This window comes from Brachyhypopomus gauderio, chromosome 13 (genome assembly GCF_052324685.1).
Source record: "Brachyhypopomus gauderio isolate BG-103 chromosome 13, BGAUD_0.2, whole genome shotgun sequence".
NCBI classification, from domain to species: Eukaryota; Metazoa; Chordata; class Actinopteri; order Gymnotiformes; family Hypopomidae; genus Brachyhypopomus; species Brachyhypopomus gauderio.
The window spans coordinates 20863309-20883562 of record NC_135223.1 but is presented as its reverse complement, the minus strand read 5'-3'; the positions used below and the strand labels follow the sequence as shown (position 1 = coordinate 20883562).

General features: G+C 39.7%; 1 protein-coding gene across 1 annotated transcript; it reads right to left on the bottom strand.

Annotated features, from left to right (window-relative positions):
- Nucleotides 1-632: 632 nt before the first annotated feature.
- On the bottom strand, nt 633-10862 carry cenpw (centromere protein W). The gene is made up of 3 exons (XM_076971659.1): nt 10637-10862; nt 2574-2687; nt 633-1123 (listed from the first exon to the last, which is right to left on the bottom strand). The coding sequence occupies exons 1-3, from the start codon at nt 10721-10723 to the stop codon at nt 1097-1099; spliced, it is 228 nt and encodes a 75-aa protein (XP_076827774.1). The 5' UTR covers nt 10724-10862; the 3' UTR covers nt 633-1096.
- Nucleotides 10863-20254: the final 9392 nt, after the last annotated feature.

The window sequence follows — 20254 nt, the reverse complement described above, 5'->3', positions numbered from 1 at the left end:
TCAAAGGCTACTTTTTTAGGCTGAGGACCTTTGTAAGCAAAGCAATGGGACCTCAGCAGAGACAGCCCAATTAATTTTGACAGCGGGATTATACCAGGGTGCCTCCAAGGTCATGTGATCATCAGTGGGATACTAGGGGCACACAAACAAAGTGAGGGCCAAACATTTACTTTATGTGTTCTTAGGTCAAGTCCTTTGTTCATCTAACCACCCAAATATGCCAAGAGCCACTGGCCAGCTGGAGGAATTGAGCTAATGAGCTCTAGAGGCATAAATGGTCCAGATGCATGGCCTCAAAGAAGGCACTGCTTTACAGTGAGATATTGTTATGAGAATTTTATCAAAAGCCAAAAATCATGTAAGGTTTTATAAATTATGTTGAAAACTGATTATTAAAGTTCAAATGAAAAATATCCATCTCATTACAAGAAAGATACCTGATACTGAGTCAATAGAAGACTATCATCTGAATCAACTTTCCTGCAAAAAACCTGCTTTAGTGAGTGGCCACAGATAATAATCCCAGTGTTATTTGTGGCCAACAGCCAAATTTCTTGCTATCCACATACATACCCTTGGTCTCATAACCCCCACCTTCCCCCCTCCCGAGAGGGCGAGCAAGAGAGTAAAAGACAAAGAATATTTTACAGAGTGGAACAAACTGTTTATTAACAGGTATTACATAACGATAAAATCCAAAAACACAAGAGAAAAACATTAGTGGCTGTAGATATTCACGGCCGATACCATCACTCACAGACTGAGTTTATACAAAACTGTTTCCCCAGCACCTCTCTAGCAAAGGTCAACAGTAAAAGAGAGGAATAGCAAAGAGACTTCAACAGGGAATAAATCTGTGATGGAAGATTACTCACAGTCTTACAGGGCAGGACTACACATAAAAAAAATCCATTGCATAAATCCAACAGTATGAAGAGGATCTTAAGGTTGGAGGAGTATATTGACGGCATGGCAACTCAGGGTAGTGTTGTCCTGCTTGTCTTTAAGACTGAGCTAGGTGTGCCGTGCACTGTACAGGGACTTTTTCACTCCTCAGTAGCTTCAGTCTTTCAAAGGAGTAAAGCACCCCCTCCCCTCATCCCCGTGTGCTCTTCAATAGTTTCTGAAACACAAGCAGGAGAAAGCAAGAGGCATTACGGCACTGCCAAACTCAAACGGCCCACACTCTCAACTCATTCAGACAGTCTTGTAGTTATGCTTCCCATTTATTTATTTGCCATTTGCCCAGATCATTTTAAGCTCAACTGTTATAACGCACATGTGTGTAGCGTAGCTGACCATCCTAAACCCGCCTGTGGCTGAACCACATTAGACGTGTCATTTCTAAGATATTTGGTCATGACATGTTGCTATGAGTCTGCTCTTTAGCAGAACTAGAGTGTTTCACACTCCTCCAGTGCAAGCCTATGTGCAGGCATACAGTACCCGCCTCTGCACCAAATTACTTCTAAATCAAATAAACTATGTCAGAAAAATAAATGCAGCATGCTGACTCAAAATTGGCCGGATCTCTGTTTAGCATTACGGTGACTCCTTTGGTGGAAAAACACATTGCTCTATTTTGACAGACAGAGCTTGAGAAACATCTACCAAAGAAGTTGTTAAAAAACATGAAGCATGATTGTGATAAAGGTATAAACGATGCTCGTAAAAGCTACAAGTGTAACAATACAGATTTGAGGTTTGAGTTTGAGGTCAATATTGACACGTTCTGATTCTGTTGAGCTCTAATTATTACATCTTGCACAAATTGATTTGGCTGTACATAACAAAACAGCTATAAATAATGAACATGATCAGCTTCATATAAAACTAATAACACATGAGAAAGCTTCAAAAGACACCAAGGTGCATCAATGTTAAAGTTTACATTTTACCATACACTTTTTGGACAGTTACGTTTTTTGCTAGACCTGCCTTTTAATGCCATATAAAGCAAACATCTGCCTACTATTAATAAAACAAGGCCCGGAGACAGTCTCTGCACTCTAGTATGATGTTTAAATGTCTTCAATACATCTACTGTACTCGTGCCAGACTAATGTTCTCATAGTGTCAGTGTAATCGTGCCTTTAATGAGTTAAATGGGACTCAAAATGAATCTTTCTACAACTCTATGTATAGTTCAGTAATGAGGAGCACCAATAATAATCATCAATGGAGAACAGCCCCACTTCACAATGGTTAACTTAACAGTTCACTAATGACCATACTGATTGTTGTAACACATTTTGCTGTAAGGATCAATGCACCAGCCCAAGGTGACATCTGCTAGCAATACAGCCTGATTAAATTATTATGTACTGTAACTTTACCCAGCCAAATCATAGACACCCACAATGTTTCAACACCAAATCTGCTCAACACGTTCCTTGATGTTAGGCTTATGAACACTAGACTGACGGAGAGGAGTTGAAATTACCGGTACATGATTTTCAAATATTCGAATGATGCACTGCAAAGCTGCAAAAATTTTATCCATCATCATTTATCCTTTTTTGTGAAGCATACTTTTGAAACAGACTGGGCATTATTAAAATGTGCCTGGTTACCTTTGAAACTGCTTTGAGGTGTTGGACCTTGATGGTGGCAGATTTTTCCTCAAATGCCTTGATTCTGGACTCCTCAGCCAGTCGGTGCAGGACGAGCAGCAGATTTAGCTGGATCTGATTACGCAACACAAATAATTCAACACTTACAATCGAACACTTCAAAACATTTAAATTAATCTTCTACTTGCTGCAAGTCACATAAACATAGCTGAAGCACTTGATATAAAATAGTAGCTGCCAAAACAAATAAATAAATCATTCTGACAAAAGTTCTCATAAAATAGTTTTTCATCACTCTTTGCAAACATTTAACACACCTTCATCATAAAGCCATCAAACCCAAATCTATGGAGAGCTCACATTAGGCCATTGGGTATTGTTAAAAACCATGTGTCTGTGAGATTTAACAGAGTTGAACTCAGATTTAAACCATATTTTTGTATAAAGACAGTGTGTAAATTTGTATTGATGCATCTCCAATCTATTGCTAGAATAGGGTGACCTATTGACACAAGTGTGTGTGTGTGTGGCAGAGGCAAGGAGACCTGTCAGAGGAACAGCACACTAGGCAGTTTAATCTACTCCGAATCTAATCCTTAGATTAAAATAGGAAAAAAAATCCATTTGTCAGAATTGGATCTAGATTGGATCCACTCTGCCTTTTATCAATGGTTCAGGGTGTAGGCAGTAGTGGTGCAATGGTGTGGGGGATATTTTCCTGGCACACTTTGGGCCCATTAGTACCAATTGAGCATCGTGTCACCGCTACAGACTACCTGAGTATTGTTGCTGACCATGTCTATCCCTTTATGACCACAGTGTAGCCATCTTCTGATGGCTATTGCCAGCAGGATAACGCGCCATGTCATATAGTGTGAATCATCTCAGACTGGTTTCTTGAACACTACAATGAGTTTACTGTACTCAAATGTCCTCCACAGTCACTAGATCTCAGTCCAATAGATCACCTTTGGGATGTGGTGGAACGGGAGATTCACATCATGGATGTGCAGCCGACAAATCTGCAGCAACTGCGTGATGCTATTATGTCAATATGGACCAGAATCTCTGAGGAATGTTTCCAGTACCTTATTGAATCTATGCCACAAAGGATTAAGGTAATTCTGAATGCAAAAGGGGTCCAACCAGGTACTAACAAGGTGTACCTAATAAAGTGGCCAGTGATTGTATTACATTCATGTTGAAGGATGCATTTAGATTGAAGCTTTTGACAGTCTTGTCTTTGAAAAGAATTTCTCAGCACAAGTCCAGCTTTTCGTTATTGTTTATAATGTACCCCTATAATATGAACCCCCTTTTCTGCCTTAGGCTTTGATAAATGGCTTCAATGACGCAGAAGCACAGAGAAGACATGTGCATGCATAAATGCATCTTATGAACTCAATGAAATTCAAATGACTGCTTTTGAGGCTGAATAATTTTTTTTTTAACATAATCGTTCTCTATGAACAAACGTTAAAAGTTATTCAAGATGTAAGGTTAATGTGTGATAGTGGCAGGGGGCTTGTGGTTTGTGACTATGTAAGCACAGACCCACTTATATCTCTACACTTTAACTCATGAAAAATTAAGCCCGTGTGCACACAGGCCACCTTCTCTTATGGTAGGTCCTATATTCCATCTTCAGCTCCCCCCCCCCCCCCCCCCCCCCATCATCTGCACATACATGCAAATATAAATGAAACAAGTGTCTGCAGTGTGTGAACCACATCCAGCAAACATTTCCAAACACAGCTAATGATTTCAGGGTGCATCTATGCAATGACCATTTGGATGCAATTTAAATCTATTAATACCTCATTTTCATAATTGTAGGTCATCTCAGGGGTGTCAGAACATTTCTCCAACAGCTGGTCTTGAGAGTGTCTTTGGGAGAATGAAAGCCAAGAAGCACAGGCTTCCACTGTCAAAGACTTTGCCAAGGCATAAAGACTCAGCTGAACTGATTAAAGCTGAGGGCTCTCTCCACAACTTTTTGCATGCATACCGAACACATGAAAACTTCAGAGAGAAAAGAGGTGCAGAGGAAAATGCTTACGTAAAGTTGCAGATTACAGTTCAAATGAGAAGAGGAAATGAACAGTTCTGCATATTTTACGTTGTTATGGCAAAAGTTTGTATGTAGATAATAAAACCGGGTATAAACTGTGCGATTATTGTGACTATTATGCTTAGTGTTAAAAAAAATTTTAAGCATGCAATGCACCATACTCCATTAGTGCCTCTGTGGCCAAACATGGTCTCCTCCATCATCTTTAGCAGTGTCAGCAATTTTGTTCAGTTAAACTGCTATTGTAAGGCCTGTAAGGTCCCAGCATCCATTAGCACTCCTCATACAAGGTGAGAAAGAATTTGTCATGGATATTACTTGCTTTCTAGGGTACATAATTTATACACTACATATTGCGGTGGGTTGAGGGACTGTTACTGAATATCCTGCACTACATTTCAGACTTCACAAAAAGACGGTGGAACCCAAGATTACAGCATCATTTACACAATAGGAGAGTTTCAGACACAGCTTGTATTCCCAATTGACAATTCAGATTCTCTATACAGTTCAATATAGTTTTAAATATACTGTATACTGCACTGTAAATGTGAATAACTGGTGTATACTACTTAGGGGCAAAGTTACCACATATACAGTGATTTCCTTTAGCAGATGTTGGTGTTAAGTTTAGTAGGACTGCCAGTTTAACAGACATGTTGACAGGTTAAGTACTGCTATTTCATGTGAGCCTGAAACTTATTTTATTGATAAAATGGGAACAATGTGTTGCAATTGTACTGCTAGTCCACTTGGTGTTCCAGATGCAATGAAGAATCACAATGATATTCACCCAGCACAGGCTATTGCTGTCAAACATTTGTCTGTTGTCTACCTTATGGGAGCTCTATGTACATCAAACATCAATTGAGGACTTTTCAATTAGATTTGGAAGAACAAAAGGAACTACCTCGAACAAAAATAAAACTCTCCAAAGTCCAGTGGAAAACTGTAACGCTTGGAGGTTCCATTTGCTTGAGAGTGTAATCAATAAAAATGCGTTCAGAAGCTACAGGTTTCTGCTCAAACTGCCAAGAGCACTTGGGCACTAAATGGCACGGCAAACACAACCTTGATTTGTGCATCCTCTCCGGTTCCCCAAAAGCAAGACGAAAGGTGTGGTTTGGGGGGCAAGCAGGGAGCACAGAGAAATCCAGAAAAGGAAAACAGACACTTTCACAGCTTCCTTGCAGGATGAAGCTGATTATTTTCAAATTCAATCAACCATCAACTGCTGCCGAGTGCATCTCTGTTCAGTACGAGAACAAAGCCACTGCCCAACCCCTGAGGCACTTCTTATAACTATGAGCAATGAACATGACATTACAAGCACAGTGGTTCAGAGGCCACTGCTGTGTTTGAAAATGCACTTGCTGGGGGATCTTGACCAGTAACTACTGAATCATTCCACACAAACAAGAGCTTTAACGGTTACCAAAAATGTATTGTGAAATACAAACACTGACTTATTGTATGATTTCATAGTTTACGGACTGTTGTATGTATGGTATTTGGATGGGCAGATGGTTTTCTTGTACTCGAAAATGTATTATTTCAAAATGTCAGCAAAGAACAGGTGATTTTTCACCTGTGCCTTCATATTAATCTTTAGTCAACTGCTTTCATTCATTTAATTCTAATGAGCCTGGAATGTATTTAAATTACTTTATTTTAGCATATAGAAGATGCCAATAAAGCCAGATCATTGTAGTAAGTTGTTCAGAAGTGAGAATAGGTACAGCCAATAAGTAGTGTAGCATTGCAAGTGTTATGTCCTATGAAAGTGTTTGTGGACATAACAGGGACTATTGTTAGTCATAGTCCAGTGGGGAACCGTCAGGGCCCTCTACACCCTCTCAGAGGGCCTAAAATATTCTTAAAACATAAATATGTATAATATAATTTATCCAATTTTATTTTATCTACTTACAGTTTGACAACTGACATCTAAACAATTACAAAAATATAAGCAAATAAATGATTCACCCGTGTCTATTCAATCTGTGTTGGAAGGTGAGGGGTTAAGTGGAAGCCTGTGAGCCTGTGTCTCCCCCTATCAGGACTGTGATGCCCGCTGTTCATTTACAGAGGGCCTGGCAGTTATAATTCAGCGCAATACCAGTTTCAGATGACAGTAAAATTGACCAATCATATCTTCCCTCTTAGTGGGCGGGCTTAACTGTATGATCATTTCCACCCGCTGTGGCGACACTAGCTGTCGTTAACGTACCACCGTTAACTAGTTTCAATTCATTCCTTTGATGCCCTCGTGCGCGTTGTTTACATATTCCGCTTCCGAGGAACACGGAGCTGTGAACCTCATTTTGTCGGAACCTTATTTTGCTTATCTAGTACAGATATTATTGTTTATTGCGTTTTAAAAGCTGTACTGTTGTCTCAATTTATTATTATTTTTTTTAATTGCAGTTAATTAGGAGAGAAAACTAATTTCTTTGGGGGGGGGCAGCGGGCCCAGGTATAATGGTCATGGTTCGCTACTGTTATAGTCATATGTGTGTAAGGCAATATCTAATTTGTAACTGCCTTTATAAGCACAAAAAACATCCATTCAGCACTCTCTAGGTAATGAAACTTTCACTATCTAGGGTTACGATTAGGGTCAACAATCAGTTGTCTCAAAACATTCAAGTTTTCAGTTGTAAATTTTTTGTGAGAGATAGTCCTGGCTGAAAATTTGTATTTTCACTGTGGAGATGAAAATGCATGATAAATGCATTGCAAAAGACTTCCTGAAACACGATGAATGCGTAAAATCCATGTGCATGGCATGTGTAAATAAAACATTTTTTCTTATCTGACTGTAAGCTACTCACAGATTGGAGTCAACTGTAGGATTTGTTAACTAGTTAACTACATAATATGAATATGGAGAGAAGAGTGAGGAAAATATGGCTGATGCAGACATGAAGAAAAATGATTCCCAGCACTTGTGCCATTTGTAATTATCTGGATTCAGGAGAGACAATGGGTTACAGTTGCAGTGTAAAATGTGCCAAACTTTGAGGAAACTCAAACGACCTCAATCACCTGCAGAACAATTATAAAGAGCTACACGAACAAATAAAATCTAGCCAAAGCACAAAGCCAAAAACAGTAGCAAATCCAAAACTTTGTCATCATTAAAACAGTCAGATTATCAGTGTTTTGCGAGGGAGTCCTTAATGCCAAAGAAAAATAACATTATTTACTGACTTACACCACAAGTCATTTGGCTAAGGGCATAATGGCAATAAACACTCCAACAAATTGGTCAGTCTCACTATACACTTCCTGAATCTAGATTTTGAAGTGAAAATGCGTACTTAATCGGAGAACAAACTGGAGAAATTCTGCACGTGAACTACTGAAGGTTTTGGACTTCAGTAAGAGCAGGTAATTTGCATCACCACTACCAATGGGTCAAACATTGTGAAGACTAGGCTACTTAATTCAACTGCAGGGTCACTTGAGCATTTTAGCCACAGGTTGCATCTTTCCATCAGTAAGTGTAAATTATACATTTTCCTTATGTGGCATTATTGTAACTAGATGGAATGTACTGAAATTTACTATTGTTATTATTTTAATGAGTATAGAGTTAGTTTATAAGTGAGTGTGAAGAAGTGTCATTTGAATCCAATCCGTCTTCAGCCACAGCCTGTTCAGCAAAAGGGAAGACAGCAGGAGGTTAAAGCAGGGCCCTGCGTCCCAGTGGTAGTTACTCATAGTGTGAGAGCAGCTGAAATATCACAAGCCTTAATCAAAGTAAAAAAAATAAAAAAATTAAAAAAAAAGCACCAGTGGAGTGTTGATTTCAGTCTTGTATACATTTTGATAACCCATCTGAAAAATCTCCAGAAGTGATTTTGTTCTTTTGGAACCTTTCATTCAAGCTTTACAGTTAGGCTACAGTGATTTATATTTTTAATTTGAAGTTTTCTTTCAAGAAAATTTTGGTAAAGAAGTCAGCATTGAACATGACCTCAAAAACAGAAGCAATTGTCATTGACATTGACAATGGACCGCCAAAGGCCGTAGTCCTCCCTAATATGGATAGTAGGGTGAACATTACACTAAACTAGAAACGGTCACTCACCTTATAATGTGAAAAGTCAATGGGCTGAGAGATCTGGTTAAAATAAGAATTTTTGCTCATCTTAAATTTTTTAAACCAGAAATTACATTTCCACAAAAAATATTCACAGACCATTAAACACTTGGATAGGCCACATTCTCAGAAGCTGAACACCTTCCAATTGAATAAACACTGTTTTCAGCTCATAATATAGTCTCTGATCTTCAGAGGACATTTTTATTGTAGCTGGTTCACCTTTTCAGTTTCACATACCCCTAGTATATAGTATATACTAGTATATACTCCCACTATACTATAGTGGAATCTGTCCATGGAATCCATATTGGAATGCTCCTTTGGACACCAAACACCACATTATTTGCAGAATAGCATTTTTGCATCTCAACTAGCACTGCTAAGGATAATTCTGTACTGGTAAATAAATAACTCAATTTCTTCTTCTGTTCTGTTAATGCAGAAATGTATGCCTGTTCTACTACACTTATTCTGGATCAAGCTTCAGTTACAGTACGATGTATTGTCTACAGACAAGGCAGACCAAATGCTTCTTAATTTGTGCAATATATGAATATGGAGATAAAGCAAGTCAACTTCTACCACAACAGCTGAAAGCCAAATGAGCTGATCAGTTTATTCCAGTTTCACAGTTTTGGTGATACTGAAGATCCAATACAAATAAAAGCGTTTAAAAGTATATTATATGAAACTTTACTTTTCAAAATACCCCCAAGATCATTCAGAAATGACTACTTTTTGGAAGAACTAGAAATCCCCAAGACAAGATTCGTTAAAGTACAATAAGAATAAGGAATACAAACTCAAAAGATTCTAGTTGGTATGGACAAAAGATACTTTGTTTTTTATTTAATTAATATGAAATGTACCCAATGACTATGTGTAACAGCCAGACTACGGGTTTGTCAAACAGCCTGTATATGTGTACATATAGATGCCATGCAGCTACCTAAGTAACTAGGTGTGTGAGTACAGTAGTTATATATCCAGCTATGACAACACGACAGTAATAATACAAGAAGGTGGCAGGTGTGCGAGTACAGTAGTTATATATCCAGCTATGACAACACGACAGTAATAATACAAGAAGGTGGCAGGTGTGCGAGTACAGTAATTATATATCCAGCTATGGCAACACGACAGTAATAATACAAGAAGGTGGCAGGTGTGTGAGTACAGTAGTTATATATCCAGCTATGACAACACGACAATAATAATACAAGAAGGTGGCAGGTGTGCGAGTACAGTAGTTATATATCCAGCTATGGCAACACGACAGTAATAATACAAGAAGGTGGCAGGTGTGTGAGTACAGTAGTTATATAGCCAGCTATGACAGCACGACAGTAATAATACAAGAAGGTGGCAGGTGTGCGAGTACAGTAGTTATATAGCCACCTATGACAACACGACAGTAATAATACAAGAAGGTGGCAGGTGTGTGAGTACAGTAGTTATATAGCCAGCTATGACAACACGACAGTAATAATACAAGAAGGTGGCAGGTGTGTGAGTACAGTAGTTATATATCCAGCTATGACAGCACGACAGTAATAATACAAGAAGGTGGCAGGTGTGCGAGTACAGTAGTTATATATCCAGCTATGACAACACGACAGTAATAATACAAGAAGGTGGCAGGTGTGTGAGTACAGTAGTTATATAGCCAGCTATGACAGCACGACAGTAATAATACAAGAAGGTGGCAGGTGTGTAGTTATATAGCCAGCTATGACAGCACGACAGTAATAATACAAGAAGGTGGCAGGTGTGCGAGTACAGTAGTTATATAGCCAGCTATGACAGCACGACAGTAATAATACTGTCGGTAACGTTGGTTACATACTTTCATATGATGCTGGGGCAGTCCTACTAACTTACCATTATGTCTGCATTTTTTCCGACACGTATGTCCGACGTCTTCCTCATGTGAGATTTCAAAACCGCTCTTGGTGCTTTCTTCAACATTCTTGGCACACAAATGTAGCCAAACTGATTCGTTTTCTAATTTTAAAACGCGAGTAAGGACAATATGAGCCACTTCAGTAACCCAGTGCGACCCACTTCCGTGTTTAAACTGCCGCGCATTTTTTACTGCCGTCTCATAATGATGACGTAGCGTCTGGCGCGCGTGCTGGATTTGAAAGTCAACCTGAAATAAATTGGCGAAGTAATTAAATTAAGCGGAATTTTTGTTTTTATTTCTCCATAAAGTCTTCCTTCAGTAGATTAATTGATAAGGTTGCAATAATAAATTTAGCAATAAATATCAAACGAGCATAGTTTTTTTATATATAGTTGTCAAATTGACAGTTTGCCACTATGTGGTTGCAGTTACCACAGTTACCATTAGTTTTCGTAAACTAGTTCTCTGTGCCAACCAGCCTAGATAACGCCATAATCGAGATGTTAGGCCACAACTTGAAAGCAGTACTAATGGTTTTGCATGTTTCCTTTACGTTGGTTAAGAACAAAGCTTTGGAGACATCTGCAAAACATTTGCTGAATTAAGATATATATATATATATATATATATATATATATATATATATATATATATATATATATATATATATATATATATATAAATTATTGAAACTTTGCAAGAAATTTAAGTTTTTTATAATGGCATAGGTTTTATGCTTTCCATTAATTGCCGTGGGCTTTGACATTTGCCTAAGGTCTGGTCACTTCTCCACAAATTTGAAATTTAAAAAGCAGTAAAACAGTGTGTTAAAGTTTTTAGATATTTAGGATGACATGTTTATGTTGTGTTATCAAGCATCAGTGTGTTGCACCTTCACTACAGCTTTTTATATTAGCCTGGAATTATCAAATATCATACGACTGATGTGTGATCTTGGCATTATGTTGATTATTCTGTAGTATACAATGTGTATTCTAACTAATGATTTGATGCATTTAATAGTCACTGTGAAATATAGATCCAATCCTCTTCTCTAGCCTGTCAGTTTTTGATACATTACACTGAAGTGGAGTATATTTTGACACACTAGAGTAAAGTGTAGAGTTTTTTTTCTTACAAATGTCTTGAATGACCATGCTAGAAAGCATGAGGAAAGGTGAAATGTTGCCTCACTCAGTCATTTATCTCCTTTAGTGGAAACATTTTCAGAAGACCTTCAGAAGTATGCTGCATTTTGGATGAGAATACGATTTTGTAAGTGTTTCTAGGAGTCAACAAGTTATCAGCAGAAAGCTGCATATTTTTCCACTTCTCGTTTCAGCACAGTTTTAGTTTTCCTCTGGCTTGTGTGATCAAAGGTCCTTCATACATCATTAACTGGAGAGAGCTGCAGCAACTCCTGCAGTACAGTTTTATCACCCTCATCTTCCCTCTGCTTTTAATTCCAATAGTTCCACATGCCGTACTGCACAGGATCTAAAACATAAGTGCGATTCCCAAACTGCCTGCTTTTTTCACAGAGGCTTTCTTCTTCTTATAAAGAATTAAAGCAGTGGAGGTGATTAGCTCTACACTTAGGGTGTTATATTCTCCATAAGCTCCTGCTTCCTGCCATAAGACCATAGGCTTTGGTAGAGAAAAATATATGGGCAGGGCAAGTTTCTCAAAGACTGACAAACATAATACTATTCAAATGCACACTCATCAGTAAAATATGGAAATTTTAAATCCTAATATTAATTACTCAACATTTAAGGGACCACAGATTTATATTATTCCTGCTGATACTACCATTTTGATAAATCGAGTAATGAGGACAGCCCTGAAGCAACTGTATATTTGGCCTGCTGAATTACCTTGTCCAAACACTGTCCAAATCTGCATCTGATTAATCAAGCCCATAGTGAGGGAGAACATACTCACACCGGCATCTGCAATCCAGGCCTATGCTCTGTTGAGAGTTTTATTTACAGTAATTGAGTATCTGTGGATCTGTGTCATGTGCTTGACCCAGTCTCACATAATTATTGAAATATTAGCAAAGGAACTTGGAGTATTTCCATCAAAACGTTCATGTAGGGTCCCTTCAGGCAAAGAGGCCAATGGACTAAGTGACTAATAACTGTTATTAAATCTTTCTATTGCTCAGACTGAAAGAATATTTCAGTGTAGCTACATATACTATATACATATACTACATATAGCACCATCATGAAGGCAACTCGGACGTGGCGTAGAACATTTAAACAAGATGATTGGTTAAGGATGTGATGCAGTAGGTGTTTTGTCAAATCCGGTTGGGTGAAATCATCCCCATCTGCAACATAACTCTCATCCCAGAGGAGGAGACATCTGTCTGCTCTTAAGAGTTAGAGAGCCAAATCCACCTTGCTGGATGCCCCAACTAAAGCAGGTGCATAAAAGAAGGAATGCATCACACTCATTTACCAGAAATGTGTGTTACATGTTCCTGTTTCTGGGTAAAGTCTTAACATCTCTGGCAATATTTTCTGCATGAATAAGTGTTGATTACCTGAAGTTTCATTTTTATTATATCTTTGAATAGAATACCTCTTGATTGCCAGTTCTATAAACATACATTTTTTGCTCTAAAGTACAAATGACCAGTAAGCAAAGTGATTCTTCAATGTTTTATGGATGGATCGTATGCATGAGGATTTGTTAATGTGAGGTTAAACTCATTAAATAGGCTAGTTCTTGAATCTAGATTTAAACAAAATGGACAATCACAGAAGAAGTTGCACGAATGAATTCATTCCATTTGATAAAAGTCTAATCAGGTGAATAGATTCACTCTATAACGTAACACTCGTGACGGAGTGTTTTTTCAATAGCCCTGAAATAGATGCTCCGGTTTAAAATTAATTCTCCCGTAAAAATAAAAAAATATTTTTAACAATTTATTCTGGGTCCGGATGGGATGGCATTTGGGTCCGTATCCGTTGGTTGTGGACCACGGAAATAAAAATTTGCAGAGTTAATCAGGAATGAGATTGGGTCCGTACAGGACTGCGTTCGTGTCGGGATCCGGACCGCGGTCCTCCTGTTAGTGACCTCTGTTTTATACGAACTACCGCTGGATATGTAAGTACTCGTGATGGAATTTTGGATGTAAGGTCTGATTCGTGTGAGGTGATGTCAGCACAACCCCTCACTGGACCATCAGGTGGAGAATGGTCTGCTTACCCACATCATGCACGGTGTCCTTGCTTGCTTAGATACAAGGGGTCTGCAGAACATTCTATCTACAGGCTAGCCCCAACTATGAATGACTACCCAATGTACACACTGGAGTACTCACAGGCATAGACTAAAAAAAAAGAATAGAGAAGACAGTAAAATAGGCACTTGAGGCCCTACATGCATACAGAAGAACAATTTTCCCATTACACCAGTCATATTTTTTCTCTCTCACTCCTGAGACCCACATCAGAAATTGTTTAAAATAATACGTGGAGCTGTATAGATGCACTCTGGGCCAATTAAATCGTTTTCCTTCACAGCCAGCACATTCAGTATCCACCTATTGCAGTTTAATCCTAATCATTATGAACCCCTTGAGTTTTGGTTTCCGTTTTGGCTATGGCGCAAGGCAGAGTAGCTTGAAGAGAACAGAATAGTGGGCTAATGTAGAATCATGTTCTGTTGTGGGACGGAGGCTCTCTGCTGGTCCCCATAGAGCTCTTTTCATGTCTGCAGCTGAACTCCTCTCAAATTGGAGAGTTTCATCACAAGAGGAGAGCAGCAAAGCCTGGGGAGGTTCCTAACTACCACGAACATGCTTTCACTACTGCCGTCTGCTTTTGCTTACTTTAGAGGGAAACATACACTGTATTAGGTACACCTTGCTAGCACGGGTTGGACCCACTTGTGCCTTCAGAACTGCCGTAATCCTTCATGGCAAAAACATACTGGAAACATTCCTCTGAGAGTCTGGTCCATATTGACATGATCACATCACGCAGTTGCTGCAGATTTATCGGCTGCACATCCCGTTCCACCACATCCCAAAGGTTTATGACATGGCGCGTTATCCTGCTGGCAATAGCCATCAGAAGATGGGTACACTGTGGTTATAAAGGGATAGACATGATCAGCAACAATACTCAGGTAGGCTGTGGAGTTGACACGATGCTCAATTGGTACTAATGGGACCAAAGTGTGACAGGAAAATATCCCCCACACCATTGCACCACCACCACCAGTCATGGCCTGGTGGTAGAGAACTGGTCTTGTGACCGGAGGGTCGTGAGTTCGATTCCCAGACCTGAGGCTATGACTGAGGTGCCCTTGAGCAAGGCACCTAACCCCAACTGATCCCCTGGCGCCGGGCTAGGGCTGCCCACTGCTCTGGGCACGTGTGATCCACAGCCCCCTAGTAATCACTAGTGTGTGTGTGTGTTCTAACTGCACAGATGGGTTAAAAGCAAAGGACAAATTTCGATTGCGGTGTAAAAATCACAATTGACAAAATACGGCACATTTACATTTTACATTTACATTTACCACCAGCCTGAACCGTTAATATAAGACAGGATGGATCCATGCTTTCATGTTGATGCCAAATTCTGACCCTACCATCCAAATGTCGCAGCAGAAATCAAGACTCATCAAACCAGGCAACGTTTTTCCAATCTTCTATTGTTCAATTTTGGAGGGCCTGTGCAAATTGTAGCCTCAGTGTCCTGTTCTTAGCTGACAGGAGTGGCACCCAGTGTGGTCTTCTAGTGTTGTAGCCCAACCACCTTTAGGTTCAACATGTTCTGCGTTCAGAGATGCTCTTCTGCATGCCTTGCTTGTAACAAATGGTTATTTTAGTTACTGTTACCATTGGCATTTGCGCCAAACAGACCAGCCCATCTGGCACTAACAAACATGCAACGTTCAAAGTCATTAAATCACCTTTCTTCCCCATTCTGATGCTCAGCAGATCATCTTGGCCATGTCTATATGCTTAAATTCTATTGGTTGTTTTGAAATGTACCTGTACTAAAAAATGAAGCCTGCTATATGATACAAACATACCCAACGTCATTTCCATTAATCACAAACATTTTCTCATTTAAACTTCTGCATCGATTCTGCTGAAACACACGAACCTCTTGAGGGAAGTCGAGTCTCTGCCATTTCCTGGTCAGCAGAATCACCTGTCCTGACCAGGAACTTCAACCATCCTATGTGGAGGGCTCTAGGGTACATCCTGCTGTACATCTGTCTGCAGCATTTCTTGTTTTGCCACTATAATAATTACTTTGCCTAATTGCAAACACGATCCATCAGGCCTGTGCTTATTTAACCAAAAGCTTCAATCCCAGAGCTGAGGAGTTCATTGAGAGTTTTGTCCAAGTGGCCTTTGAAATGCAATCTCTTGCGGAAGCAGACTGCTGAACGTGGCTCTGAGCGAAAGTGCAGACATCGGAGAGAGATGGAGCATTTGTTTGCATTCCCCCATGGTGTTTATGTTCGCTATGGCACGGTGCCTGACCATGGACCCAACTGTGGCTGAGGCAACGAGACTCTCCGGAGCTCCCCATATTATGAATGATAAATATTGACAGGGTTATGGATTAAAATGGGACTGGCTGCTACTTGTGACAAAAGGTTTCTGATTTAAGAATAACAAGCAGCTGTCCAAGTGTTGACCATTTGCAATACTAATGAAGTAGCTGTTAAGCTAGAGAATACAGACACTCTTTATACTGTGTTCAGGCTTATTCCATCAGTTTTGTAACATCTATCTGCACATTGTCTGGGGATTCAGGACAGGCACACCACAGAGAGGCACACTACCAGGATTCTCAGTGTATTTTCCTAGTTCGCCCAGTGAACAGTTAAGTCAAGATGGCTTTATTGGCATGACTACAAAATACACGATTGCCAAAGCACTGAAAATGTTTCATTTTTTAGAAATTTACATAAGAAGTAAAATTAACTCTCTCTCTGAACATTCCCTATCCTCATAGAGAGAATAATGGTTCTGTTTCACTTGACACAGCCTGTTATCTGATGACATTGAGGTGTGTCAGGAGAGGTTCTAACACTCAGCATCCTCAGTTCTCACCAGTTTCTGACTGCACCCTCCCCCCAGTGTTTCCTTATTAACAGCCATGGGCTAAAATCCCTGTAGATCAAAGACTATGGAAGGCCTTATCAGTCAACCTAATGTCCAGTGCTTTTAGGATGATGTCATTCTTCTGCATTTTTTTCGCTAAAGACCTCGTGAAGATCCGCTATACTTTTGAGAAAAGTTTTCCTAAAATATAATCATCTAAACTCGTAGTTACATGATATACTGAATGTAGATTGTAATTATACTGATATGTAAAACCTGGAAGTCACTGATTTGAATGTATTTGGAAGTCAATATATTACCTAAAAAGTGATGATTTTTGATTTACTGTATTTTCAAACTCACTGAAAATCCACTTTTTTTCTTACTTGATAAATTATACACTTCCCATTAATTATGTATTATACTGCAAAAAAGTTGCAGTCAAGCTCAGAAATCAGAGCATAAAATCATCATTGCTCTACCAAATTTTAAGCAGTGCAATATTGTATTGTTTACTTTCATCCTTTCTTCATACTGTGTACCTCTGGAGTGCTATGCCACCTAAGAAATCCTCTTGTAAGCATGTTGATATGCAATCTTCAATGTAGCGTCAGTAAAAAATAGGTGTTTGCCGTGTGTGCATTATTTTAACTATCAAATTATTATTTTTTATATTTGTGAAGCATGTACACACTATGGGAGTCCAAACAAAACGTTGAGTTGCAGTATGTTTCCATTGTCAATATACTTGTGTGTGTGTGTGTGTGTGTGTGTGTGTGTGTGTGTGTGTGTGTGTGTGTGTGTGGCTGTGTGTTGATGTGTGAAGCCAGTTGGCGTTGCCATACCCTAGGGTCTTGTGTAAGAGAGCTCCTCTCAGTGCTGATGAGACAGAGCTGGGGGAGTGCCTGTGTTATCTGGCCAGCGCTGCTCAGGGGTTTTTTGATAACAATGCAGTCTGACTCTTCCCTCCCATCCACAATTCCAGCATCAGTCCAATTAACCACAGGGCACCGGGGTGAAACACACAGACAAATTCCATCTTCTATCATCTCAAAAATCCAGGGTGCAGGGTGCATCTGCCATTTAATTCGGAGTGCATTGTCAAACTCTTCCTTTAGGATTTTAATAAACTTGATCTAGCAGCCTAACTGTGAGAGCCATGGAATCTCCCCCTGGCGAGAATGCATATGCGGTGAGGCCTGGTGCCCTCTGTTAGCTTAACAGTTTGTTTTATGTGCTCAGGTTCACTGACCTCAGCCTGTGAACATATGAGACTAGAGGGCTGAGTGGCCTCTCATGCTGAAGTCCCTACACACTCATGCAACGTTTCCATCACACCAAATCTAATCTAGCAGTCCAACACATGGAGTCAACGGCTTTTGGACATGGGGTCTGTCTCCAAAGGGTCCCTCTCTGGCTCAGGAGACCCTCAGCTCCAGGATGCGGGGAGAGAAAGCAGAGCCATCTCCGATATGTTTAAATTAACATGGCTACTAAATCCCCACTATCAGCAATTCATTCTTTGACCTGCGACTTTGAGGTGAAATTAAGCAGATGCAAGCAGTTTATCATGGTCAAAGTGCTACTGAGGAAGGCACATTTCGAGGCTCCTACAACACCTCTTAGTTGCCCTTGTCTGTGTCTGATATTCTGTTTGTTTGATTAGCAGCACCTGTTAATTCTATCTGGACATGCCAGTTGGTGTGCTGTGACTAAAAAAAGAGTGAAACCATTCTAGTAATGTCTTCAATGGGAGAATCCATCATTTAGACCTAAATAAAGCCTTCGTCCTTATACAGTTAAAACCCCAACCCCCTCTCAGAAAAATGTGCCTGATAAAAAATTTTGCAGTGTAAACTATATTCACATAGTCTTAACCGCAACGTAAACGTGACATAAACATAAAGCACCACTATATCATAGCAGCTGAAGCTGTTAATAAACTGGGCTGTCTGCACTAATAACGACACAGTGTCGCGTGGTCCAGTGTAGAGATTAAAAGAAGAGATTCCTGGAGCTCTGTTCTACTGATCCACTCTTGTATCACCATGAGGGGAAGGTGATCCAGGGGATTAAGCCAGTGTTGGTTCAGGCTGGTTCCGTGGAGACAGACTGGGCCTGTCGCCCTGCCAGCAGCTAGAGTCACTCAGAGGTGAAAGCTGCCAACTTGGAGGATGGGGGGGGGGAAAGGGAGTGGACCTGAGTGAGGTAGAGACACCAGAGAAGGGGCAGGTCACAGAGGTCGCAGCAACGGCCTCTGGGTCATGAATAACACGGACGCCAGATTAATGTGGTCATTATGTTCGGATGGAAACATGACCAGGAGGATTCACACTGACATTAGGACAGCCACTGTGAACAGGATATAGATTGTAGAATTTTATTTCCAAGAATACCGGAAAAAAGGACAAAAAAGGAAACAAAATCTAGAGTGTCCAGCAAAGGTGTCATTTTTGTTTCCAATTTACTACAGATACATGGACAACCAAGACAAAACAGTATACACATATCAGAAGGCAAAAGTGGAAGCTAAATTATGCCATTTCTCTTCTTAAGGTGTCTGTATAGAAACCTGCACAGATATAAACTCCAATGAATATTTGATGGTCTGGATCATTGGCAGGTGCATGGCCTATTCTGTTTCAGAAAAGGCCCTCTGTGACCCTACCAAAGAGTGACAGAACCAATCATCACCTCTTTGGACTGACAATGGGCCCCTTCCAACCAAACTGTGTGTATGTGTGTGTGTACTTGTTAGACAATTACCTCATGCAGAGTCACTCATCTTTCTCCTGCATGATGACCTTGCCCTGACCTAGAAGAGTATCTTTTACAGCTGTCCGCACTGGAATAGCTTCTTTGGCTCTGTCTTCAAAACTGTTCAATCCGTGTCTCTGTCCATGCCCTATAAACAATATTACTGTTGATTCAGCATTTTATGAATAGTTGGTGTTTATCTGTGCATGTGGTGAGTGTTCTCAACACACCAACCCCCTCCTGTGGCCAAGTTACAATGAAGTAAATGTAAAGGACATGAAAATTAAAGCATGGAAAATATGTAGGTCACTCTGGATAAGAGCATAGTCCACATGCTATAAATGTGACGTAAAAATGCAAGATTTAGGAAAAGTATCCATATATCTATATAGATAACTGGTTCCTCCTATTAATCCAGAAGCACTTTCCTTGCACAGCTCATAAACCTCTGCCCGAAACATCATGTTTCTCTTTGTATTCTTCACTACAATTTATATCCATGTATCAAACCCAAGTACAAACCTGTTACTTACTTTAAATCTTCAGATTATATATGTACGTATGTCTGTGGTGTGTGTGTGTGTATATGCAGTTATGCAGTTTGATCATCTCAATCTAGGCTTTCTGGGTGTTGTCTTCTACACTTGTATTATGGCGCTGTAATAAAAAATAATTGTGGTTCTTGGCTATTATAAACTTGTATTGTCATTTTAATCATGTAGTAAAGTACAGGACTTGTAAA

Bases quoted from the DNA above. Each gene is read 5' to 3' on its own strand.
- cenpw (XM_076971659.1), bottom strand. From the start codon at position 10,723: ATGTTGAAGAAAGCACCAAGAGCGGTTTTGAAATCTCACATGAGGAAG. The intron at 2,688-10,636 runs GTAAGTTAGTAG...TTGCGTAATCAG, and splicing joins GAAAAAATGCAGACATAATG to ATCCAGCTAAATCTGCTGCT. The intron at 1,124-2,573 runs GTAACCAGGCAC...CTTGTGTTTCAG, and splicing joins ACCTCAAAGCAGTTTCAAAG to AAACTATTGAAGAGCACACG.